Here is a 27,123-nt window from a genome sequence, read left to right as displayed (position 1 = left end):
CAGGTCATCCACAAGAGCCGATATGTCCTGCAAAAACCCCACACAGTCCTGCCTTTAGGGTCCCTGCAAGGAAACTGCCAAAGTCACTATATCCAATCAGGTATTTACAGTTTTTCCTGGTCCAAATGCAGTTTGCCAGCCAGAAATCACATTTATTGTGCTGCCTGATAACATAGTTGACACTACCTTTACCTAGTTTCCAGGGAAACAAAGCTAGAAGGTCAACCGAGGTCAAACTGTCAGGCAAAGATGGAAAAGAATTTGATAACTCTTTATTCACAAATGCATATCTCAAAAAAAGAGCAATTACCATAGTCTCTCCAAAAAAATGAGGGAAAGGAAAAAAATAAGAGACAAACCTTAAAGAGATAGTTTTCTTTCAATATACTTACCATCAACAGCTGCACCATCTGCTACAAATATATAGTAGCTTGCATTTAGATCAAATCTATTCTTAACCCCAGGAAGGGTAATGTTTCTTCTGAAAGAACACTGCATAACACCATCCACCAACCTCCAAGCCATGTCCTCAAGAGGATCCTGCAAACACACACAATGGGTCTTCTCAGCACATTCCAAATATTTGCTAAAAATAAGATGTGATCAAAATCCTGGACCTGTTCAATTTCCTTTCTCTAAGATCCTCTGTGCATGTTTTGTCTGCAGTGTCATTGTTTTTCCACTTCCTCTTTGAAGAGGACAAGAAACACATTCTCCCAGTTTATTTGTGTTTATCCCACTTGGCAAAAATAGTATTTTTACTACCTAGGCTAGAAACTTTGGCAGATGCACTAACTCCATCTGGCCCCTAATATACAATCAACAACACTAAAGAAATACTTAGCAAGTAATACACTAGTAGCCAAAATGCAACTTGTGAGAAGCTCTAACCTCACAAGAAAGCTATGCAGAGAACATGTCACGAGGTGGTAGCTACTGCCCCTTCGGAATTCATTTTCATGTCAATTGCCATGTGAAAATGACACTTCTCTACCAGAAATAGGCCACATTTGGCACAGATGTCAACATCGGGCACTTAAGACAATTGCCCGAGGCACTGAACCAGCACCTACCATATATCCACCTCTTTCCCATCAGTCAAGAAATTCTGTGTCACTAACAAACCTCTTAAAAATCTGTCTGCAAGCTTTTTTGACCCTTTTAACAAATTATAAAATATTTTTAACAGATGCAATAAAAAAGAATTTAAGTGAAACAAACAAGAATTCATCTTTTACTAAAAAAGAAAACTTTCCTGTGCTTGCTAAAGCATAGAAAAGGGGCATGGTAACTGTAGTTTATATTACTGGACTGTATACTGGAAATTTGCTAAGAGAGTAGATTTCAGCTGTTCTCATCACAAAAAAAGAAAAAAGTAACTGAGGCAATGGATATATTGATTAGCCTGATTTTAGCAATCATTTCACTATGGAGAGGGATATAAAAACATCATGCTATACAACTTAAGTACATACAATTTACACACGTATATAATAAAATGCAGAAAGGTTTCTCCCAGACTGTAAGATAGGAACTCTGCTCCCAGGACCCTGTTTGGTCTTTGCTGCTAGCTGCAGGTTTGGAAGCTATTTTGCACCACAGCCATGGCACTGTTGGTCGTATAGCCAGAAGATGGACCCGCCAGGTGGCAATTCCAGAATCTTCACACCTACCCCAAAATCCATTATAGGATGACTTCGCCCTGTCAAGTGGGAAGGTTGTATGTGAACAATCTGATCTTCAAGAATACACACATAAGCATCATCATCACCCTGAAAAACAATGACAAATGAAAAACAGGTCAAGGGAATTTCAACAAGGGAGCATTGTTTGTCAGTCTAATTCTTATCTCTCCTTTAATCTCCAATATTCCTTAGCTCTAAAAATTAAATCTTATTTACAGTGATTATCAGACAGCAGACTGTATCCTTAAAGCACATTTAAGTTATGGTACAAATGAATGACAGGGCTTCCCTAGTGATTCAGCGGTTAAGGAATCCACCTCCCAATGCAGGAGACATGGGTTCAATCCCTGGGTCGGGAAGATCCCCTGGAGAATGAAATAGCAACCCACTCCAGTATTCTTGCCTGGAGAATCCCATGGACGAGGAGACTGGTGGGCTACAGTCCATGGGGTCACAAAGAGTTGGACATGACTTAGCGATAAACAACACTGCTGCTGCTGCTAAGTCGCTTCAGTCGTGTCCGACTCTGTGCGACCCCAGAGACGGCAGCCCACCAGGCTTCCCTGTCCCTGGGATTCTCCAGGCAAGAACACTGGAGTGGGTTGCCATTTCCTTCTCCAATGCATGAAAGTGAAAAGTGAAAGTGAAGTCACTCAGTCGTGTCCGACTCTTAGAGACCCCATGGACTGCAGCCCACCAGGCTCCTCCATCCATGGATTTTCCAGGCAAGAGTACTGGAGTGGGGTGCTATTGCCTTCTCCGAAACAACACTACCACCACCAAATAAATAATATGGATTTTAAGTTATTGTGTACAGTTTTGGTTCTTTCATCTATTCTAAACTGTTTTCCATAAACTATCTAACAAGGTCTTTAACCAGCTTTTGTCACTAAATTCCTTAAACAAGACCCAAGACTAACAAGCTATAATTAAAGTCTTGTTAAAAATACCAATATGATTTTCTAACATTTGTAAAATTTACAAAAAATTTTAAATTTCTTGTAAAAAGTTCCAGTTTTAACTCTCAAGTACATAACATTAGCAAAGAAGTTCCCTGTTACACATCTTATGCTCAAATCAGAATTAGTGCAACTCAAGAAACTTGGAGTTATCATAATTTAAATCACCACACACTGTGGCACACAGACCAACTTTAGCCTGATGCCTGTTCTTATACAGGCCACAAGCTGAGGATAGTGTTTACATATCTAAATGGTTTTTTAAGAATGATAATTCATGATAGTGAAAATACATTAAATCCAAATTTCAGTGCCTATAAATAAAGTTTGACTGGAACACGGCCACACATACTAATTTACAGCAATCTGTGCCTGCTTTAGCACTATAAAAGAGCTGAGTAGCTGCAAAGAGACCAGGCGGCCCACAGATTCTGAAGTCGTTGCTATCTAACCTTCTGCAGAAAAAGTTGGCTAATCTCTGATTTAAACAAACAGTGTGTATCTTCTAGAATGTTTATCATCAATGAAACGATAGAATTTTCTTGTTATTTCAAACAAAATTTAATATAGCAAAATGGTTGATTTGAGGCAAACTGATGATAAGTCAACTAAGTCATTAAGGCAAACCTCTCAAATACTGGTGAGGTGATGAGGATGAAGGAGAGGTAACGCTCAGTTTTCATGGCTCTACAGTGAGGGAAAGAGAAGGTGCTACGACGACCTTATGCTTCAGGCAGCTGTAGAAACCCCAAGTTTTGAGCATGGTAGAACACACATGAGAAGTTCCAACCAAACCCCAGAATTAGACAGAACCTCCTGCCCCTGTTTGCTCCTCTCAGTTCCAGCATTTAGAACGCACTCTATAAGAAAATATCAAGAGGGAGAAACAAAGATGACAACATAGTTCTTGTGATCAAAGACTATGTTTTAATAGAGGAGACAATTAAAATAGTATGTATAAAATAGAGATTTAAACAAAGTGCTATAGAAAGACAAATTAGGTAGGGTCAAAGGATTGAAAAAGGCTTATCAGAAAAGACAGCATTAACTATGCTTCAGAGAATAAAAAATACATGTGGATAAGGTAGAGCTGCAATAAAGGGAAAGGTTTTTCAAACTGAGGAACTTCTAGGGCCAAAGATATAGAAACATAAAAAGTATATGGAAACTTTAGGAAACGGGTGGCACAAAGCTAAAACATATACAGGACAAGGCCAGAAATACCAACAAGGACTTTGAAAAGTTTCAAAAATATGTTAAAGAAAAAAATATTTCCCTGTAACTACTAAAGGTTCACCAATGCTTTGGGGGCTAGCATTGAGGTTATCTCAAATGTGGTCTAAAATCATAACCTGAATCTATTGTAAAAATTTCAGGGCATTCTACAAAACAACCAGCCAGAAAAAAAATCAAGAAAAAAGGTAAGAGTAAGCATTCTAAAGAAAAGGAGTTTAAAGAGATATAACAATTAAATGCACTGAGTGATAACTGATTAGTCTGGATCAGAGATTTTATACATGACTTTATTGGGACAATTATGGAAATTTGAATATACACTACATTGAATAAAATTATTGTATTATATATTTGATGGTGATATTATGATAATTGTAGGAGAATATCCTTCTTAGGAGATACATGCTGAAAAGGAAACATAAAAGGTCATGATAGCTGTAACTTAATTTTCAAATAGTGCAGGGAAAAAAATGTGTGTTAATATACAGTGAAAAAGTTAATCTACACATATGCACACAAGGAAAGAGAGAGAGACAGTGACAAATGCAGGTGAAGGGCTTACTGGTGTTCATTATACTAGTCTCTCAACTTTCACATAGGTTTAAAACTTTTCAAAACAAAAAGTTAGGGTGGGTAAAAGAAGAACCTGAGAGGTGACTAAAAGAGAGGAATCTAAGTCACAAAGTTTTCCTGAACACCAGAGAAGATGGTGGCAGCAATGAATGAGATAATCAGTCCATAGGCTTCCCAGACAGTATCTGAAAAGAAGCAAGAGATCAATAACAGTAGTTACTTTTTTCCTATTGTTGCTGATCACCAAGAATGGGAAACACAAAAGGATGTTAGAAGGCTGGATAATAAATTCAGTTGGTAGATGATGGCCTGTGTTGTCCAGAACACCCATCTGGAAGTAACCACCCAGAAGCTGGAAATTTCACACTGGACATACAAGAGAGGCCAGCACTGGAAGCACTCTGGAATTTGAGTGTTAAGAAATTATGTACAGAATAAGACAACACTGGGCAGGGAAACAGAGAACAGCAGCTAATACAGTGTGTATACTTGAATACTTTATCTCAGAGAACAAAAAAATATCTAAGATGAGGGAGACGTGCATATTCTGAGTTTCAGTTAAAATTCAGATATTAGCAAATACTGTTAGGAAAAATATGGAAAGTTGTACTTTCAATTTTAGTAATGGGGTCTAATAGCAAAACAGAACTGCTATCATTCATGTACAAACCAAATTGAAAAAAGGTATAATTTAGCTTATCTAATCAGTATTCATAACATCAGATACCTTTGGTATTTGAACTTACATGACATACTAATAAGAAATCGCAGGTCATAAAAATATCCTAAGAATTTAAAAATAATCAAAAATAGAAACAACCACTTTACAAATATTTTTGGTGATGATTTATTTCCCTCAATTTAGGCAAACAGGTGTACAGATGATTTTAATCATCAAATAGGCTTGCTCCATAAATTAACTGCACCTGTATAATTAAGTCTTTTTATAAACATGTTTGATGAGTACTGTACTAGAAACATAAGATTTTTAAGTAAGATAAATATATCTTGAATTAGAGGTAAACATTTTTGTGTCATCTATGCCTACAACTTAGAACAGAATTAATTGTGGTACTTGCAGGCTCCTCATCACAACACTCTCTGTAACAATAGTCTTTTCCTTTGGCTGACAGATTTTATGTGACCAGGAAAGGAAACATGTTAGTGTACTACTGCAGGGAGTTTGGCTAGAATTCTTTTATTTAAGTGACTAGAGTACGTATCTAAATGTGTACTCTACCTTACACATGCACCTTAATAAACCTACACTTATTCCAATAAGGCTATCATTGTTAACCCCTGCTGGACTCATCAGTTTCCTTCATAGCCAGTTCCACTCATATAACAGGCACTACCACCATCTTTCCTTATGGCTTTACAGTCACACTTATTTTTAACCCAGCTTTCTCATGCACCGTATGAATAAGGTTCATTTTTGCCAAAATTGAGAACAAAAGGATATGCTGTAAGTATAATGGTAATCACAAAAGGAAAAATGGGGAAAATGTTTTGAAGAATTGCAACATCATTTGATCAAGTATAAAATTTCCCATAAAAGCAACTTTAAAAGGGAAAGAGTCACAATTTCTTTTATGGTATTTTTAGAAGCCTATTAAATATCTTCTATCTCATAGGTTTAAGGTATACCCTGTGTTGAATGAAAAAAGATAATGAGTGCATTGTGAAACTACATTTTAAAATATACAGGTCATATCACATATTGCAATGTCATCCACCCCCAAAAAAGTCACACCTGGCTCCCTGAAATATTTGCAGCCAGCATAACAAGGATTACTGCAATTAGCATGCACTTTGAAGGAAAATATTTGTTCTTCTATCACAGAATCTCAGAGTTCCTTTTCTTTTTAAAAAAATAATGATTTCCTTAAAAAGTGATGTTTAAAGCCTAACAGGAAGAAAACTCTCAAGAAAAGACTTCTTGCATTTGTTAATGTGGAAATGAGAGGCTTTCTCCATTTGTAGCCAACCCCCTCCACAGTCAGCTCTGCTGGAACAGGATAGACACATGTCCTGGCCTTTATGGCCTTCTTCCTCTCCTGGGAAATCAGAATGCTAATGCAGGACTCTGTTCTTCCGCACCACAGCACAAGGCTGCCACCTACAGAATCTCTTAATCCATTCATCACCACCCAAGGAGAGTGAAACATTTTGTAGACCCGGTAAAGAAGCCACTTATGCCTGGAGACACTAGGTTTAATTCCCTGTTGGGGAAATGTGCCATGACCATCAAAATGGGGACAACAAGAGCAGCAATCCAGGCTGTAATCACTTGAGAAAACCAGGAGTTGAAGAGCATCAAAAACAACATGAGATTTTATGAAGAGCAACTTTTTCTTAACTGCACTCCCTGCTTTATCACAGAGACAGAGGTAGACAGACAAAGTGGCAAATCCACTGGAAACAAAATGCTTTTCCTAACTTTCCTCAGGACAGCCTTGTCCTTAGAGATATTAATATGGAATAGCTCAACTCAATGCTGCTTAACTGAGAATCCAAGTTAGTTTCTCTGCTCTCCCTTCCCATTCCTCCCTAAGTATGAGAATCTGACTCTGGAACAAACGCTAAATTGCTGTTGATTATCACTCACTCCAGTGACTCTCCTTTCATCACCACTGATGTAAGTGAGAGGTACAAACCATCCATCGGTCATGAGAAAATGCCACGGATAAATAGCCTTTACTGGGACCGCTCATTTCAACCATCACTGATTGGTCATCTCGTGTGAAGGACAAGAAGACACAGGCACGCTCCTTCTCTGGGTCACAGTTCAAAGGACTCCTGATACAGAACTTCTTGTTCCCACAGTCTGAAGCATTGAACTAGAAAAATGACAGGGGGGAAAGACTTAATTATCAAACAGGCAATTCATCTCCAATAACAGAAGAGCTTCTACCTTGAAGTATGGGTTTTAACAAGAATACATTTTCATAATAAGGATTCAAATGACAGGAAAAAGACCACATCCCAAATTAAAAATTATCAAAGCAGTAGTTAGGTTGTAAACTTTTAAATTTAATTAATATTAATTAAAATTTGGAAGACACAACATTACTTGAACTATAATTACACACGAGTATTAAGATCCCTTTAATACACAGAATACTTCACATTAATTATGTTCTGGAGCAAAGTTTCGAGTAAACTTTGAGAAATTTCTTAGGGAATATTTAAGTCCACATTGACATACTTGCCTAAAGGATATCCTCTAGCTTTCAGAGATGGAATTTTTAAAACCAAACAAACAAACCTTTAGCAAGTTTTTATATTTAGATCCTGGACTCTGCCTCTAGAATTCAAGTTTGACATTAAAATAATGTAAGAAAAAAATGGTTACTCCCATATATACCACTGCTCCAAATAATAGTAATAACAATTTAGTGGAGAAGAAGCAAAAACAATCTATGATTATTTAATTCAGAGCTTCTTGGTATTGCAAATAAGAAAGACTATTGAAAAATGTCAGCTCTACAATTTGACAGAGCAAACAAGCAGTCATACTGAGTTAGAATGAGGTGTGACACCACATTTCAGAAGAGAGCTAAACATGAGTTTAAGTAACAGGATTTAATGGGAACTGTACAGAAAAACTCTCATTTCTTCTTCTACTCTACCAATATTTCTGGGCACCAAACAGGTGTGGGCATGTTCCACAATAAGCAATTCTGAAATTCTCTGCAGACATAACTGAGTGTGCTACAAGTCAACTCTTCTCTGACACTATCTACCTGAAATTGGTGTCAGATCCCACAGGCTAAGGGCTCAGTCCCACAAAACTGCACCCACTTCAGATGCCCATCACAGATGCCAATCACAAGCCCCAGGTTGCCACCTGTACTTCTGAATCGTTGGCCATAAACTGGAGGTTCTCAGCACCTTCTCCTTGAGTTAGGTGATTTATAAAGATGGCTCACAGAACTTACTAGATTACCAGTATATTATAAAAGGATAACAACCCACAAACGGCCAGATGGAAGAGCTGCGTAAAGTATGCAGGAAGGGGCAGGTGCAGAGCTCCCATGACCCCTCTGAGGCACCAGCCTCCCCACACCTCCATGTGGTCAGCAACCCAGGAGCTCTCCGAAACCTACACTTTTGCAACTTTTATGGAGGCTCCATCATGTGGGATGGAGAAGGAAATGGCAACCCACTCCAGTATTCTTGCCTGGAGAATCTCATGGACAGAGGAGCCTGACAGGCTACAGTCCATGGGGTTGCAAGAGTCGAACACAAGTTAGCGACTAAACCACCACCACTATCATGTGAGATGAAGGATTATTAGCTCAGTTTTCAGCCTCTCTCCCTTCTCTGGAGAATGGGGTCAGTCGGCTGAAAGCTGCAAGCTTCTAATCATGGCTCAGTGTTTTGGGGGACCAGCCCCCATACAGGAGTCCACCAAGAGTCACCTCATTAGAACAAAAGATACCCCATCATTCAGGAAATTCCAAGGGATTTAGCAACTCTGTATTAGGAACTGGGGTCAAAAGGCCAACTATTAACAGAAACCAAGCAGAGACCAATATATATATATATATATATAAATTTTTGTTTATTATTTCACAGGAACTTAAAGAGAAAGTATAGTTGAACGGAGAGAATAAGCCAGTAGAAGCCTGGAAACATGGGTCTGGTCTGTCTCTGTTCTCCCCTTTACTCCACCGTTGCATCGTGTTTGCTGCAGAATTTCTCTCTCAGGGTCTGTTTATCTTTAACTATGCAACAGGGACCCTGAGGCCTCCTCTAGCTTTCTACAAGTGCCAACATCCTGTGACTCTGAATGAATCTCTCCATAATTGGAGATTATAAACTTGGTACAGAGATACAATAAAAAATCTCCAACAAGAGCTAATGCCTTTTATACGAATATAAGAAAAGATAACAATCTTTTCTTAGATTGTTAATAGAGTCCTCCTGGGAAGCTCAGATCCAAAATGACTGGGAATCCCCCAAAGCAACTTTAAAATACATAAACATTGAGACTAAACAACCTGAGAATTACTGCAAACAACAAATCGAATTGTTTGGTCAAACAAAAGTTCATAATAATGTAATCAAATGGCTCATCACATATTGCATAATGTGGAAAAGAAGGTAAACAAAACAAGACACTGTATAGGGGCATAGGAGATTTAGCCTTCCCTACAAGAAAAAAGAGCTATAAAGAGACAAGAAAGTGGAAGGAAGAGAAAAAATGAACGAATGTTTACTAAATACCTATTAAGTACAAATCAATCAGAAATCTTATATTCATTCTATTTGGTTCTCACAGTAATATATATGGTTCTATAAGAATTAGATATTATTATTTCTCATTTATAGGTGAAGAAACTGAGACTTTAAGATTTAAGTAATTTGTCCAAACTCAAACAGAAATTAGACGAATCAGAATTCAGGCCCAAATTTGTTCTTCTAACTGTAATAACCTTCCTTAAGACATTTTTTGTTATCGTCACTTCTGAATTGAGAAGTCTAATTCATCCAAATTGCTTTCAGTAAAGCCTTTCCAATGTTTGTAACATGAATAACCCTTTGCAAGATGTGTTTTTTTAACTGTACTTCTTTTGAATCAGAGGGCCTAAATAGAATTCTAGCTGATTAGCTTGCAAGAGTTCAACCTGTAGAATCCTGCAGTACTCACTGGCCTTAGCTGAAATAAGAGTGAAGAACTATATCACCATTTCAGGATTCTACCCCTACACCCCCTCCCAGTTTAGCTGAAACCTAAATTTAGCTTCAGCTTTAAGTTCCCTCTTCAGGTTTGCTGTTTGGCTGTATTTTAAAAAAGAAAATAAACCCCGCTGCTTCAGATTTATTTTCAAATGAAAACATATGCACTGCTAGTATAGACTACACGTGAACGTCACAACCACACCTTGAACATCTAGGGTCCTGCACTCCTCTTATTCTAACCTATAAGTCGTAAAGTTGCAGTGAAGACTCCCTCCTGATTTCCTGACAGGCACTCAAAAACCTGCTTCCATAACCCAGGACAGCCACTCCTTTACAAACATCTGCAAGCACAGAACCACAATTTCTAAGGAAGCTGTTCCTTTAGACTGTATTTCATGAAACTATAAAAACTCTACTTACTGATCTTGTTAAATGGGAGACTGACGGTACCGTTGGCATTGGTGCTATTGTAGCTTCAGGTGTTGTAAAAGGAGGTACATTTGGTTGTGAAATTACAGGACCAGGAATCTTCACCCAGTAGATTTTGTACTTCTCAACGACTGTGGCTCTGAAATGCAGTTCCAGAGAGATTAGAAAGAACCATGATTGTGGCTCATCATAAAGCGAACCAAAAAAAGTAACTAACTAGGAACATACAACCTAATACAGATATTTCCTGGATATATTGAGGGTTCAGTTCCAGACCACCACAACAAAACACATATTATGATACAGTGAGTCACAGAATTATGGGCTTTCCAAATGCATATAAAAGTTGTGTTTACACTACACTGTAGTCTATTAAGTGTGCAATAGCACTATATCTAAAAAACAATATCTATACCTTAATTTTAAAATTGTTTTATTTGCTAAGTTGTGTCTCACTCTTTTGCGACCCAATGGATTCTAACCCACCAGGCTCCTCTGTCCATGGGATTTCCTAGACAAGAATACTGGAATGGGTTGCCATTTCCTTCTCCAGGGGATCTTCCTGACCCAGGGACCAAACTCCTGTCTCCTGCATTGGCAGGCAGATTCATTACCACTGAACCACCAGGGAAGCCCAATTTTAAAATACCTTCTGGCTAAAAAACACTAACCATCATCGAAGACGTCAGCAAATTATGGTAGTAACATCAATGATCACTGACCACTGATGAATGATCACCATAACAAACATAATATTGATGGAACAGCTTGAAATGTTATAACAATTAACAAAATGTGGCACAGAGAAACAAATTGAGCAAATGTGTTTGAAAAATGGCTCCCATAGACTCATTTAATGCAGGGCTGCCACAAACCAATTTGTACAAAACAAACTATCTGTAAAGTTAAATAAAGCAAAGCGCAATAAAACAACAATGCCTATACTACCTGACAGAGTTTTGTAGGAGGCAAATCTCTAATGACTCTCTTCAACTTCTCTTCAACTTTGATTGTTCTCTCTCTCTTGTCTTATCTGTTCTTTGGGCATATTCACAGCAGCTATGAATGCCAGACCCAGGGACTGAACTGCACAGACTTCTACTCCTGACATATACATGACAAACTACTATTACACTTTTCACAGTGGTCATTCAAATTATTCCAAAAGGCACATGTAATAAGCAGCTTATGGAGAAGGCAATGGCAACCCACTCCAGTATTCTTGCCTGGAAAATTCCATGGACAGAGGAGCCTGGTAGGCTGCAGTCCATGGGGTCGCTAAGAGTCGGACACGACTGAGCGACTTCACTTTCACTTTTCACTTTCATGCATTGGAGAAGGAAATGGCAACCCACTCCAGTGTTCTTGCCTGGAGAATCCCAGGGACGGGAGAGCCTGGTGGCCTGCCGTCTATGGGGTCACACAATGTCAGACACAACTGAAGCGACTTAGCAACAGCAATAAGCAGCTTAAGAAAGAAGCTATACAGAGGCTGCACAAGCAACCATCAGCTCTTACTGGGGTCAAATCTCCTTTTTCACATTCCACTCAACACACAGGTATACACAGATCAGTGTACAAAGTGTACTCTGTGTACAAAGTGAAGCAGAAAATAAGAGACAGGGTAGGAGAGCAATTCTTCCTTTAAATGACATTCATGACATCCCCCTTTATGACAGTCCATTTCCTCTTTGCATGTAAGATTAAGAGAGAAGTATTGTTCTAATTCTACTGAATTTCATAATTCTGAGGAACACACAGAATCTTACTTTTCTGACAATCTAATCTGCAAGTAGTAACAATGAGAAAAAAGTCATTCAAATTTTAGGACTGCTTTTTTTCATATTCTCGTACTAATACAGGAACAAAACTTTTAAAAGTATTCATCCATACACCATACAGACTCAAGTTATTAACTGATGGCTCTTACTAGTTTGAAGGCACTACCACACTTCATTCACTCAACAAATGTCCATTAAGTGTCTATTAGGTCCTGGGTCCTGTGCTAGGTACTCAGTATATACTGCTGGAAAAAAATAAACAAAACAACTACTTATATCAGTAAACTGGTGTCATTACTATACTAAACCTCTGACATACTGGTGAATGTTCAGTAGTTATAAAAAATGATGCAGACTCTCATTATTTCAATTATACTAGTTATAGAGTTGCAAATTCTTCTACTCACAGGAAGGTTATGTGATTTGGGGCACCGCTTGGAGCATCCCAAAAGACCTTGATTTCTGTTTTCTTTGATGGACTTCTATGACTTACAGCTGATCCCTGAAAGAAAATGGAAAAGAACTACCATTCAGTTACTCAATAGCTCAATATAGCTGGAACTACAACCATTTATCACTGTACAACTCTGGTATTCTGTTCAACACAAGGACTCAGGTGCTCAATAAAAACATGTTGATTGGTTGACACCAAATTAGTAGCTGGCTGTAGAGTCAGCTGAAATGTAAGAACTGAAGAGAGTTACAAACATTGGGTGTGTTGATGCTGTATAGAGTCTGCTGGTTATTTCATTTATTTGGGGCTTTTCTGGTGGCTTAGTGGTAAAGAATCTGCCTGCAATACAGGAGACCTGGGTTCAATCTCTGGGTCGGGAAGATTCCCTGAAGGAGGACATGGCAACCCACTCCAGTGCTCATGCCTAGAGAATCCCATGGACAGAGGAGCCTGGCAGGCTGCAGCCCATAGGGTTGCACAGAGTAGGACATGACTGAAGTGACTAAGCAGCAGCAGAAGCATTATCTCATTTATACTGTAAGCTTCTGGTTTTCTATTAATATATACAAATAGAATGCAGAATATTCACCAAAAGAAAAAATTCCTGCCTCTAAATACGTAGCATTATCTTCTAGTAATTCCTTTCTCTTGAACAATCTTATTTCCCACTTTCATTTATCTGGATACTCATCCTTTGAGGTCTAGCTTAGATAAGCTCTTCCGAAATGCACTCACTCAATTCCCTACAGTCAGTGTGGCACTTCTGCCATGCTTCTCACCCACCCTGTGTATGGTTCTAATCTGAGTCATCATACTATTCTACTAATGTGTCTGTCCTATATCCATATGTTCTGCTTATGTGTCACATAGCATATGTCCATATGCTTTGCTTATGTGTAAGGCTCTGAACTCATCAAATAACAAATCTTGTTCATCACCATATCCCTTGCAGGAAAGTTCCTGGTATAGTAAATGTTCATTTAATTAATTAATTAATTACAAAAGCCAGACCTCTGTTTCACTCTAGAACTCTATCTTCAATATCAACATCCTTCAAAATTCAGTACAGTAAGAAACAATATTTTGATAAAATAGCAAAAGCTATAAACAAAACTATGAGCCTACCTTTTCTAGAATGTTGATGTATAAAAATATATTGCCAGTAGAAAAATTAAGTGGAAACTTTGCTCATTGTGCCTCTATTCAGATGTCTGCAATACATAGGTAATGTCATCGTTTATCTTGCAAACACCACTCCAGTGAAAAGACCCATGGAAACTGATAGAAATCAGTTTCAAACTAAACACAAACCTGTACGTCTTCACAGGTCAGAAGCTGTGACACATGACTGTCAATCAGTGTGAAGGAGCCAACAGGAGGGCCACTCAAATTCTCAGCGTCACGCGCTTCTAAGAGAAAGCCTTTAAATGGTGGCCCTGACAAAGTAACTGAGAAACAAATAAAAAGGTAAGTTAGGAGTTTAGCAACATCCCCCAAAAAGACTGTTAGAGGAAACATGTCACAAAATCAGGTGTACATATACAAAACTACTCTAGGAGAGAAAACAGTAGAAATCATCTCATAGTCAAAGAAATTCTAAACCATGTTCCACAGGACATTATTCCATGAGGTGTAATAGCTATTCCACAGGGAAGAAAAGGTTAGTTATGGTCAGAGTGTGGTTCACGGGGCCAAAGTAGCTTGAAAAATGCTGGTTTAAAGTACGCTTGTGTCTTGACTGCAGATCCCTCAGGGTTTTAACAACCTACTATATCCTATAAAGCTCTAAGAAATAGAATCCATGTAACCCATAAAGTGTTCTAAATTTATTTTTTCCATAAACTCTTTTTGTTAGAAAATATCTATTAATATTTTGCATTTCTAATATCGCAGAAAATGGAGTTTGTAAAATGCTCTTATAGATACATCCTTAAGTTTCAGCCTACTTTGTGCCAGAAGAATTAGGGAAACATATGAAACTATACAATATTAAGTAGGATAAGGGTTTAATCAGATCAGATCAGATCAGATCAGTCGCTCAGTTGTGTCCGACTCTTTTCGACCCCATGAATCGCAGCATGCCAGGCCTCCCTGTCCATCACCAACTCCCGGAGTTCACTGAGACTCATGTCTGTCGAGTCAGTGATGCCATCCAGCCATCTCATCCTCTGTCGTCCCCTTCTCCTCCTGCCCCCAATCCCTCCCAGCATCAGAGTCTTTTCCAATGAGTCAACTCTTTGCATGAGGTGGCCAAAGTACTGGAGTTTCAGCTTTAGCATCATTCCTTCCAAAGAAATCCCTAAGCGTTATTTTCCTCTTCTACTGAGTAAATAGTACTGTTAATGAAGAGATATTAAATAATGACAAAAATATTTTAAAACCTATTCTGCAGAATTCCCCAGAGGTCCAGTGGTTAGCATCTAGCACTTTCACTGCAGGGCTGGGTTCAATTCCTGGTTGGGGAACTAAGACCCTGCAAGTTTCATAGTGTGGTCAAAAAAAAAAAAAAAAAACCTAGTCTGAATGGATAGTAAATATACTGCTTACATAATACAGTCATCAGTAGTAGTTAAACACAAAAATGAGAAGTGTAAGATTATGGTATCTTATGAAACAGATGAACAAATTAAATGAAACTATATCAATCCAACAGTAATAAAGATTCAATGTATAGTAAAAAAAAGCAAAATGAAAAATGCAAACTGTTAATAGCAGCACAATACCTTTGATTCGATCTCCTGGCCTGAATGTCTTCTGACTCACTGAAATGTTGTGAGCGGGATGAGACTGTGGGGTATGACCATGCTCAGGAATCATTCCACCGCATGACTTTGTTACTTTTCCACTGGGATAATTAGCCACAAAACTAACATGCAACAGAAGGATGAAGGCACTGACGGTAAATCCAGGAGCTGTCATCTTAAAAAGAAGATTAAAAGTACACTATTTTCAAAGGTAACTAAAATATAAGAGCTTTCATATCACAGGACAGTAAGTTCTAGACAACTATTTGCTTTCAATAATCATTTAACCACATTCTCAAAAGTATATAATATAAAGAATGTGATGTATGAAGCTTGACCTGGATTTGAATCTCAGCTTTTCTTATTACTAACTGTGAAACTTTAGGTAAATCACTTAAGCCTCCTTTCTTACCTGAAAAATAAGGAAACAAAAACTCTCCTTTCAAAACTATTTTAATAAAATCTACAATAGCTACAACCAAAAGTCTGAAAAGGAAGATGTTAGCTTTCGTTAGCATGATTGGGAAATAATAAAATAATCCAGTAAAAGCAAAAGGTTTTGCTCCATTTCATACTAGAAAATTTAAACAAATAAGAACTGTTTCTTCTGAATTTAAATATCATAATCTGAATAAATCTTTGATATGAATTCTCCTAGCTTCCCATTAAGCTACTCATAATGACAGTTTTATTTGTAGCACTGAAAACTGAGGATAACAACAATTGTAAGAGACAGTATTTCCATTACCTATCGCTCAAATGGGCTTCCCTGGTGACTCAGTGGGAAAGAATCCACCTGCCAATGCAGGAGACTCAGGTTCAATCCCTGGGTTGGGAAGATCTCCTGGAGAAGGAAATGGCAACCCACTCCAGTATTCTTGCCTGGGAAACTCCACAGACAGAGGAGCCTGGCAGGCTACAGTCCATGGGGTCGCAAAAGAGAAGTAAACAGCTTAGCAACTAAACAATAGTCCAGATACTTCTGAATCCTTAGCCAACGAAATTTTCTTTTCTCATCCAATTTATCTGCCTCTTACCACCTGCTTAACAGAAAACTAGTCCCACCCTTGTCTAGTCCACATCAACCACTCACTTTGTGCATACATTCAGAACCTGCAAATCACAGTATTTAATAAGACTAGAGGTAGACAGGCGGGCTTCTCTGGTAGCCCAGCTGGTAAAGAATCCACCTGCAATGCAGGAGACCCTGTTCGATTCCTGGGTCAGGAAGATCCTCTGGAGAAGGGATAGGCTACCCACTCCAGTATTCTTAGGCTTCCCTGGATGGCTCAGTCAGTAAAAGAAACCGCCTGTAATGTGGGAGTCCTGCGTCAATCTCTGGATTGGGAAAATCCCCTAGAGGAGGGCATGGCAACCCACTCTAGTATTCTTACTTGCAGAATCCCCATGGACAAAGGAGCCTGGCAGACTGCAGTCCATGGGATCCCAATGAGTCAGACATGACTGAGTGACTAAGCACAGCACAGCACAGCAGAGGTAAATGGGTAGGAAATGTTATAGGGCAGCAAAGTTCACAGAGTAGACAGGCTACAGATGAAAAGAGCTCAAGAGGCAGTGCATTCTCCATAGAAATGGGAGCTTTCTATACTGTAACTTTGGTCATAAAATAAAAGCACCCTTACAATCACTAGAACAAATTATCCTTTTATAATCATGTAAATTACAACCACACACTGGACCAGAGCTAAGCTACAGAAATTCCTACTAGACACAAGAAATTGTGGTGGAGCTACACTCTTTAACTGGCCCTACAAGTTACACCAGTGGTAACCAACTAGGTAGCCTGGCAACCAATTCTATACCCCTATCCTTTACACACATTGAAGCTAGATAGAATTATTCTCACTTGAAGATAAGCTAAAAGGACAAATGAACCAATCAAAAGCTTCTGAAAAATTCTGTATCATAAGAGAAGCATATACCTAGACCACATATTAAAAAGCAGAGACACCATTTTGCCCACAGAGGTCTGAATAGACAAAGCTATGGTTTTTCCCATAGGCATGCACAGATGTGAGAGCTGGACCATAAAGAAGCCTGAGTGCTGAAGAATCTACGCTTTGAAATTGTGGCACTGGAGAAGACACTTGAGAGCTCCTTGGACCACAAGGAGAGCAACCCAGTCAATCTTAAAGAAAATCATCCCTGAATATTCATTGGAAGGACTGATGCTGAAGCTCCAATACTTGGCCACCTGAAGTGACAAGCTGACTCACTGGAAAAGACACTGATGCTGGGAAGGATTGAAGCCAAAAGGGGAAGGGGACAGCAAAGTATGAGATGGTTAGGTAGCATCACTGACTCAATGGATATGAATTTGAGCAAACTCCGGGAGATAATGAAGGACAGAGAAGCCTGACGCGCTGCAGTCCATGGGGTTGCAAAGAGTCAGACACGACTTAGCACCTAAACAACAACAGCAAAGATTTCTCTGTAGACTCAGAGGAAAAGCATAACTCTGAAAATCAGTTCAGTTCAGTCGCTCAGTCATGTTCGACTCTGCGACCCCATGGACTGCAGCACACCAGGCTTTTCTGTCCATCACCAACTCCCAGAGCTTGTTCAAACTCAGTCATGTTCGGATGGACATCAAGTTCAAACTTGATGTCCATCAAGTCAGGGATGCCATCAAGCCACCTCATCTTCTCTCATCCCCTTCTCCTCCTGTCTTCAATCTTTCCCAGCATCAGGGTCTTTTCTTATGAGTCAGTTTTTCATATCAGGTAGCCAAAGTATTGGAGTTTCAGCTTTAGCGTCAGGCCTTCCAATGAATATTCAGGATTGATTTCCTTTAGAATTGACTGGTTTGATCTCCTTGCAGTCCAAGGGATGCTCAAGAGTCTTCTCCAACACCACAGTTCAAAAGCATCAATTCTTTGGTGCTCAGCTTTCTTTATGGTCCAACTCTCACATCCATACATGACTATTGGAAAAACCACAGCTTTGACTAGACGGACCTTTTTTGGCGAAGTAATGTCTCTGCTTTTTAATATGCTCTCTAGGTTGGTCATAGCTTTCCTTCCAAGGAGCAAGAGTCTGTTAATTTCATGGCTACGGTCATCTTCTGCAGTAACTCTGAAAATAGTTAATTACTATAGGAAACAATATTTAAGAAAACAACTGCTAGAGCAGTAGAAAAATTTTATGTTCAAACATGGCTTCCAGATCCTTTTTTAGGACAGACCAGCTTTTAAGGCCATACAAGATTTACTGGAGAGGATCAAGGTCATTATATTAACCATGTGATCTTGGCCAAGTTATTATGAAAATTAAATGCACAAATGTGCCTCACCTAAAGAATAGTACAATGAAAAGTTTGTGAATACAGTGAATATTGTGAATATATTCACTATAGTGAACAGTTAGTTTGATTTAACTAATATTTATTTGTCACTGATTTTGTGTCAGATGAAAGTGGAAACATAGTCTCTGCTATGAATCCACCTGTCAGTGCAGGAGACCCAAGAGACTCAGGTTTGATCCCTTGGTGGAGAAGATCTCCTGGAAGAGGAAATGGCAACCCACTCCAGTATTCTTGCCTGGAAAATTCCATGGACAGAGGAGTCTGGCAGGCTACAGTCCCTGGGGTCGCAAAGAGTCAGACATGACTGAGCAACAGCACACGTGCATTTAGTAGCTGAGTAACATCAATCAGTTCATTTAATCTCTGTTCCAGTTTCTTCATTTGCAAAACACAATAAGTGAGCTGGAATAAATCCAGGTCCAATCCTAACATTACAATTTTAGGAAAGCAAAGTGGAAAAGCATACTGGGAATTATCAGAGCTCACTGTACAAGATGAGAAAGGGAAGTGACTAAGACACCATTCACTACTGTCATTCATTAGGAAAATATAACAAGGTCAGACAGAGAAATAGAAAACAGCAATTTCTTTGTCCTTGGTCAGATACTGACCATTCAAGGTAAAGTCTATTTTCATTCCAATGGGCGATGAATATTTTCCAATTAATGATTTAAGTAACAACTTTTTAAAAATAATGTTAATCCATTAACCAATCTATGCTAACAAGACTGTATAGGTATGAAAAAGAATAAAGAGTTATATATGGAAACATTTAAGCTAAAAGTGTGGAAGGCGGATAATGAGCTATTATATTACAAGACCACCCTTCAAGCACTGGAAAAACTCCCACCAATTTTGTATGATTTTTGCAGGTTTTTAATATTCACATTCTACCATGAGTATGATATAGAGAACAAAAGAAAAGATACCAGAGCTTGGATTTTGTCATCCCAGGACGACAGACCTCTTCCTTTAAAAGAGAGATTATCCTGATTCTCTAACTGAAAAATTACCAAACCTGATGAGATTTACACAGTTTTCTTTCTTGCCTGGAAGACAGGTACTTAGTAAAAAGGTATAATGACTGCCTTTACATGCTCTGGGCTTCTCAGTTGGTTCAGCAGTAAAGAATCTGTCTAGAGTGCAGGAAACCTGGGTTTGATCCCTGGGTCAGGAAGATCCCCTGGAGAAGGGACTGGCTACCCACTCTAGCATTTCTGCCTGGAGAATTCCATGAACAGAGGAGCCCAGCAGGCTACAGTTCATGGGGTTGCAAAGAGCGACTAACACTTACCACACTCTACATACGTCTCACATGAAAATTAACTTTATTATTTAAATACTAAGCTCTTGTACCTGGATGAATATGTAATTATTATTATTGTGACTGTGAACTACAGAGATTAATCAAGACAACATATTTATTACAACAAAGTAAAATTCAGGTAAAATGAGAAGAAATCAATTGAAAATACATGTAAGAAAAAGTATTATGTGTTAATTAAGGATACTTTTAAATAAAGCAGTCATTAAACATCTTTTAATTGTGTTACTCTAAGAACATGTGAGAAAAAATAAATACGGAGGAAAGCACGTCTTTGAAAACCATGTGAGATGAGTAAGCTAGCAAATAACTAATCAAGCCTAGTTATATTTCATTAAAGCTCTAGCTTTTATTACCAGTCATTTATTTTCAATGAAAGCATCAAAGGAGTTCAAAAGTTAACACAGACACAAAAAACTGTGGGAAGTCGCCAGTAACACCTACTCCACATCAAACAGGAAATGAGTGCAGGCACTGAGAGTCTTAATTAAAGCATAGGTGTGAAGTAAAAAGGTTTTCTCAATTATGAAAAGTCACAAAAAAGTAAAAACCGAACCAGAAGAGTTTACTATAAAAAATATAAAAATTTGGGGAAATATATTTTTTGCTATATCTTGTGGGTATTTTTAATATTTTTACCACACCCAAGGTTAAGAAATATCTTTATGACCTTACAAACATTTCAAGAGCCATCATTTACTTGTATCACACATGATAAACTCATATATTTTCTATTCCTTCCTTTTTTTTATCCTGTTACATCCTTGTTGTTGTTGTTGTTGTTTAGTCATTAAGTCATGTCCGACTCTTTTGCAACCCCATGGACTATAGCCCTGCATGCTCCTCTGCCCATGAGATTTCCCAGGCAAGAATACTGGAGTGGGTTGCCATTTCTTTCTCCAGAGGATCTTCCTGACCCAGGGATTGAATCCATGTTTCCTCATTGGCAGGCAGGCTCTTTACCACCAGGGAAGCCCTGGTTACATCCAACTGAATTGTTATTTCATAATCTACCAATGACTCTAACCTGCAATTTGAAAACATTATTTCACGGCACATAAAGACCAGACCATTAAAGTTCAGTCTTGAAAGTTCTAATTTAGGAGGATCAGGGATTTCAGTTAAAAAAAAAAAAAAAGGAGAGTTCTCAGAACTATAGAAGAGTATATAAGTATATAAGCCAAGCCACAAGGAGGATTTTGGAGATAGAGATGGACTTATTCAATGGAAAAAAAAGTCTGATTCTGTATTATATCATTTGTAAACCTGAACAAAAACTATAAATATGGCTAGTAAATTAGCTTTCCTTAGATATCTGAAAACTGTTCCAAAGAGGTAAAGGGAGAGATCAGTATTACATGATTTTTAGAGAGGAGGGTATGTGCAATCAAGTACACATCTTGGTAAAATGTACTGTTTTTCTCAAGGAGGAGATATCTTAGTGAATGGTTTTAGTGCTCCTCTAAGTATGGGAAGATGAAAGAAACTGGGTTCATAAAATTCTCCCCTAGAAAAATCTGTCTGCAGGCCTGTCCTGCCAGTTTCCCCAGAGCACAGAGTGCCTCCTGCTGATCTTCACTGTGAACTTCTTTCAGGGTATACCATGGGTCAGCGACTGAAGCAGCTGATGACTTGATTCAGAGGTTGAGCAACATTCTTTACAATCCCTTCCCTTTCTATCTTAACTTCAACCAGGGTTTAGTAAGCATTTTGTGACAAATTTGCCCCCCAGTAGTAGGAAGGCTCATTCCCAGATCAGCAAAGATTTCACTGATAGGCTCTCAATGTGCTATTACTGAACTAAGCCCAGTTAACAGTAGCCAAAAGTCTCCAGACCACCTGTCTTACTAGTCTGTTATGGTCCAAGAAATGGTTCCTTTTCATTGCTTCTTCCCACTACTAGTTATAATCGTTGAGCTTATAGTACTACATAGTTGGTCAATCATTTCAGGTTTCCTAATCATCACTGAATTTACCTGAGGTCAGTGACACATTTAGTAGTGCAAAAAACAATAATCATGTAAAATAGGCAGAATACAAATAATATAGCTAGTAACATAAATAAGGACATCAGTGAGTATTTAAGCTAAAGACTTTCATCAGGTGCAACCAGTATTTCCCCAGGTCATCTGACCAGTTTGTTTTACATCAATCGCTGTCTTTAGGAGAAATAATATACTGGCTTCATACACAAAAGTGAAAGTGTTAGTCACTCAGTTGTGTCTTTGCGACCCCATGGACCATAGCCCACCAGGCTCCTCTGTCCATGGAATTCTCCAGGCAATACTGGAGTGGGTAGCCATTCCCTTCTCCAGGTGATCTTCCCAACCCAGGGGTCAAACTTGGGTCTCCTGCATTGCAGGTGAATTCTTCACCGTCTGAGTTCACTAAAGATGTCTGCATGTACAAGGTAATCAACCTTGGGTAATCAACTCCTGACTGGATTGAGAAAGGAATGTTATCTTTAAAACAGTAGCATGACTGGTGCCAGAAGAAAAATCGATCTTTATTGTTGAGGAGGTATTTGTCTGGTTAACCCATAATACAAATGCACAGTGCACACTAGAGGTGAGATAGGTGGCCAAAAGGGGCAGAGAAAAAGTTTATGTTTAAATGTTCCTTGTCTGGCAACTCACTCCAGTATTCTTGCCTGGAGAATTCCATGGACAGAGGGGCCTGGCAGGCTACTGTCCATAGGGTCACAAAGAGTTAGACATGACTGAGTGACTAACATTTTCACTTTCACTTCTCTGGCATAAAATATGAATATTTATTTCATCGTAACCATAATATAAAGACATTGCAATCCCTAAAGCACTTGAATGCTCCTTTCAGAATTTCCATCAAGCACATTCCATAATGTTTAAAATTAATAACTACTTTTTATTCAAAATTGCTTTTATTTTACTAATTAAAATTACAATGGCATCATTTTCTTTTACTTTGTTATAAGTATAAAATTTTTCAATTTGCTTATAAGTTAAACATGTTTTTGTTTATGTTTTAGCCTAGAAACAGAAGCACCATTTTTTAATAATGCTTCCATTAAAAAATGAAATTGAAATTCCAAGGTGAATGATAAATTAATTTTGGGACACAGTATGTGTAATTTCAGGATTTCATCTAGGAGCTAGGGCAAAACTGTTAAGCCTATGACCAAAAGCTAGAGGGACCGGGGTTAAAGATACCCATAGGTGTTCACCTTACAGTGGCAGAGCTAGGCATGAAGAGTTTTAGAAAAGTAGGTAGAACCAGAGAAGGATAAGGAGACTGACAAAATCAGATAAGACTAAGCGCAAGAGATACACAGAAAGCAATGAAATTTCTATAGCAATAAGAAAGGAAAGGATTAGTTTTACTATAGAGGGGGGAAGAAAGGGGACATAGTGTGAAAAAGAAGACAAAGAAACATATATTTGGTGATAAACTAGTAGAGACTACATCTAATATAATCCTTACAACAAGCATCAGTTTAGAGATGAAGAAACTGAGACCAGGAAATGTACACAAAATCCTGTACACTTTTAAGATTAGAATCCAAATCTAACTCCAACATTTGCATTCTCTTCACTTCAAATCTTTGCTCCCTCCTTGGAGAGAGAGGATTTGGAAGGTGTAGTGAGAATCCAAATTTTACAACAAACAATGTGAGTGGGGGCATATTATGACAAATGAGAAATCGAAATTAGCCTAATTTATTCAGAATGTTGGGTCTACTATATGAGTCTAAGAAGCAATGTAGAGATTTCTCTCATAAAACAAAAGCCCCTGAAACAATGGATATAAAAACAACTAGTTTAATGCTTAAAAACACCATCAATAAATGATAATTGTCATCATTTATTATCACTAGTCACTTTCCATATTGCCATTATGTGCTAAGTTTCTGATGAACACCACTGTGGTTAAACAATTGAGATTTCCATGTGTTTCTTTCATCTGCATTTAATTTGTTCAAGCCTTTTGAAATATTTCAGAAAATGTGTTCCCCTTCTTGCTAGTAATTTAACTTCACCTTCATAGAAAGCTTCCATATCAAGAGTTAAACTGACTTTGATAACTGAATCTCAAATTTTAGAGAAATTGAAAACCAGGTCAAGTATTTCCAATTCCCCAGATAAAAATGTTTCAGACTCCATTTTCACAGCAGGAAGTACAGAGAAAAACAATTTTTTAAAATTAACAATTGGAGTTATGACATTTTCAGTAAAGGTTCTAAAAAACAAAGAGCATTTTAAAAAATGACACATTAACAGTCAATTTGAGATTTGTCAGGTGTGATGACAACCTAAAATGGTCGAAAAGAATTTAGAGTTTAAGTAGAAGAAAAGGTAAAGGAAAACCACTGAAGAAAAAGAACCGGAAGCTCTCCAGTCTAATTCTGATTCCCCTAATCACAGCATCATCAGAAGGCTTTTTCTCTTACATGAAGATGTCATTGTCATTGGACACACAGTGTGTGACTGCTCAGTCGTGTCCGACTCTTTGCGACCCCATGGACTGTAGCCCACCAGGCTCCTCTGTCCCTAGAATTTTTCAGGCAAAAATACTGGAGTGGTTGCCATTTCCTTCTCCAGGGGATCTTCCTGACCCAGGGATTGAACCCATGTCCTCTGTAGCTCCTGCATTGGCACGCAGATTCTTTACCACTAAGCCACTTGGGAAGATATCCATCCCCAAGACTTTTTCCCTTGACCCCTGCATTTCTCTACAGGCTATCCCTTCCATAGCCTCAGTTATTACCCCTGAATAATTCCCAAATATTTCAATTGCCCCCATCCCACATTTCCATAGTGCTTCAACTCAGATTTCCAAGTATCTATAGATTTCTGTTTGGATGACAATAAGCTCATTTTTTTTCTGAAATGAAATTCATTATTTTTTCCTCCAAACTAGCTCTTGCATCTGACTTTCCTATTTTGATGGTGGCCTATAAACATTTCTAGTCAACAGATTTGAAACCCCAAATTCTCAAGATCTGACTCCAAGCACTCTTTGAGACCCCAATTTCCAGACAAGCTCAGCAGATTCCACCTCTACTCTTCCATTCGCCTACTTATCCCTTCAGCTTCTCTCTTCTACCTTTCATTCTATTATATCTGTCTGCTGCTTTCCATTCCAACAACACCTTCAAGCATAAAGCTTTCATTACCTGTCACCCAGATTAGTGAAATCCTTTCCATTGCCTCCTTGTTTTTGCATCTCCATTCTAATCTGTCCTACAAAACACCACAAGATCATTTCCCCAAGGCACAATTCTCATTACATCACTCCTCTCTCCAAAAACCTTCTACAGCTTCTCAGGACTTATTCCATTAAGGACAAAAGCACTATGCATTTCATGTGTATTTAACCCAATCCATGCTCCAGCAACAATGTACCATTTGTACTTGCTTCTGGAGCAAGTACTTCACTTTCTTTCTACACTTGTTCTGTCTTCTAACTGGGACCTCCATTATGCTACACATCCAATTCCTACCCATGTAAAAACAGAAATACGTTAAGTGGAAAAAAAAAAAAAAGATACAAAAATATCTGAACACTGTTAAAAAAAAAAAAGGTAAGTTGCCTATCATTTCATGTAAAATGCAAAAGACTAGTAATATCCAATATAAGCAAGGATGTGGAGAAGTAAGTGCTCTCATACAGTGAAGAGTGTACATCACTGCAATAGTTTTGGAGGAAATGTAACAATCTCCTACTGAACTAGAATATGTTTAACCTTTGAGGAATTTCACTTCTAGGAATTTATCCTACCAAAAAAACCCCACACAACAAACAGCACAGGAAATACAGTCAATATTTTTTTTAAAACTTTGTATGGAGTATAGTTTATATAAATTCTAATTACTCTGTTGTATACTTGAAACTAATATAATATTGTAGGCCAACTATACTTCAATTTTTAAAAAAGAAAAGTCCACACAGTTATGCAAGGATTATTTGTAATAACAAAAATTTAAGACAATTTAGGTGTTTACAAAAATATTCTATGCTATGCATGCTCATGCTCGGTCTCTCAGTCGTGTCCAACTATTTGCCACCCCATTGACTGTGGCCCATCCTCTGTCTACAGGATTTCCCAGGCAAGAATACTGGAGTGGGTTGCCATTTCCTTCTCCAGGGAATCTTCCCAACCCAGGGATTGAAACTGTGTCTTCTGTGTCTCCTGCATTGGCAGGTGAATTCTTTACCACTGAGTCACCTGGGATGCCCCTTATTCTATGCTATCCCCAAACTCTAAAATAATGTGTACCTACGACTATGTATAACTTAAGTAATCAACAAGGATATCTATATAGCATAGAGAACTATACTCAATTTTTTGTAATAACCTATAAGGAAAAAGAATAGATACATATAAACATATATATGTGTATAAATATAACTGAATCACTTTCCTGTACACTTAAATTAACATATCATTGTAAATCAACTATACTTTAATAAAATATAAAATAAAATACTGTGTATCCATTTAAAAGAATGAAATAGAGTAAATAATTACAGGAATAACAGCTAATAATTATTGACTGCTTTCTAGGAGGCAGGAATTCTTTTAAATGCTTTGCAAATATAAACTTTTTTCACAAAATCCTAAGACATGAATCTACATGCACTTGGGTGGAGACATGCTCATGCCATAGTGATGAATGAAAAACATACTACAAAAGGATACTTAAGTTACATACAAAAGAAAAAACACCATCGTTTAACCAGTCTCAATAGCGGTTACCCCCTAGGAAAGTGTTTTCAATATGGGAAGAGGAGTGGACTTCTTTTTAATCCTTTTTAAATTGTGTATATTTTTTTAAGCATGCAGTGCTTTGTAATTTTAAAATAGACTACAAACATGCATATGTGAAGACTATAAAGAAACATTAAATAAACTGTAAGATGTTTAGAATTTTTTTTCAATTTTCAA

General features: G+C 38.0%; 1 protein-coding gene across 12 annotated transcripts in view; it reads right to left on the bottom strand.

The window, feature by feature from the left end:
• Positions 1-27,123, bottom strand: part of FRRS1 (ferric chelate reductase 1) — a 96,838-nt gene that overhangs the window by 25,739 nt on the left and 43,976 nt on the right. For all 12 annotated transcript variants that reach the window (XM_061411091.1, XM_061411092.1, XM_061411100.1 and 9 more), the window contains 7 exons: positions 15,529-15,724; positions 14,117-14,253; positions 12,759-12,853; positions 10,562-10,709; positions 7,111-7,293; positions 1,674-1,772; positions 393-540 (listed from right to left, as the gene is read on the bottom strand). In XM_061411091.1, coding sequence (XP_061267075.1) covers positions 393-540; positions 1,674-1,772; positions 7,111-7,293; positions 10,562-10,709; positions 12,759-12,853; positions 14,117-14,253; positions 15,529-15,724 — 1,006 coding nt within the window. The remainder of the gene's footprint in view (positions 1-392; positions 541-1,673; positions 1,773-7,110; positions 7,294-10,561; positions 10,710-12,758; positions 12,854-14,116; positions 14,254-15,528; positions 15,725-27,123) is intronic.

The sequence above is a fragment of the Bos javanicus genome, chromosome 3, assembly GCF_032452875.1.
Source record: "Bos javanicus breed banteng chromosome 3, ARS-OSU_banteng_1.0, whole genome shotgun sequence".
Lineage (NCBI taxonomy): Eukaryota > Metazoa > Chordata > Mammalia > Artiodactyla > Bovidae > Bos > Bos javanicus.
The sequence above is the reverse complement of the archived record's forward strand: the minus strand, read 5'-3'. Positions and strand labels throughout refer to the sequence as shown.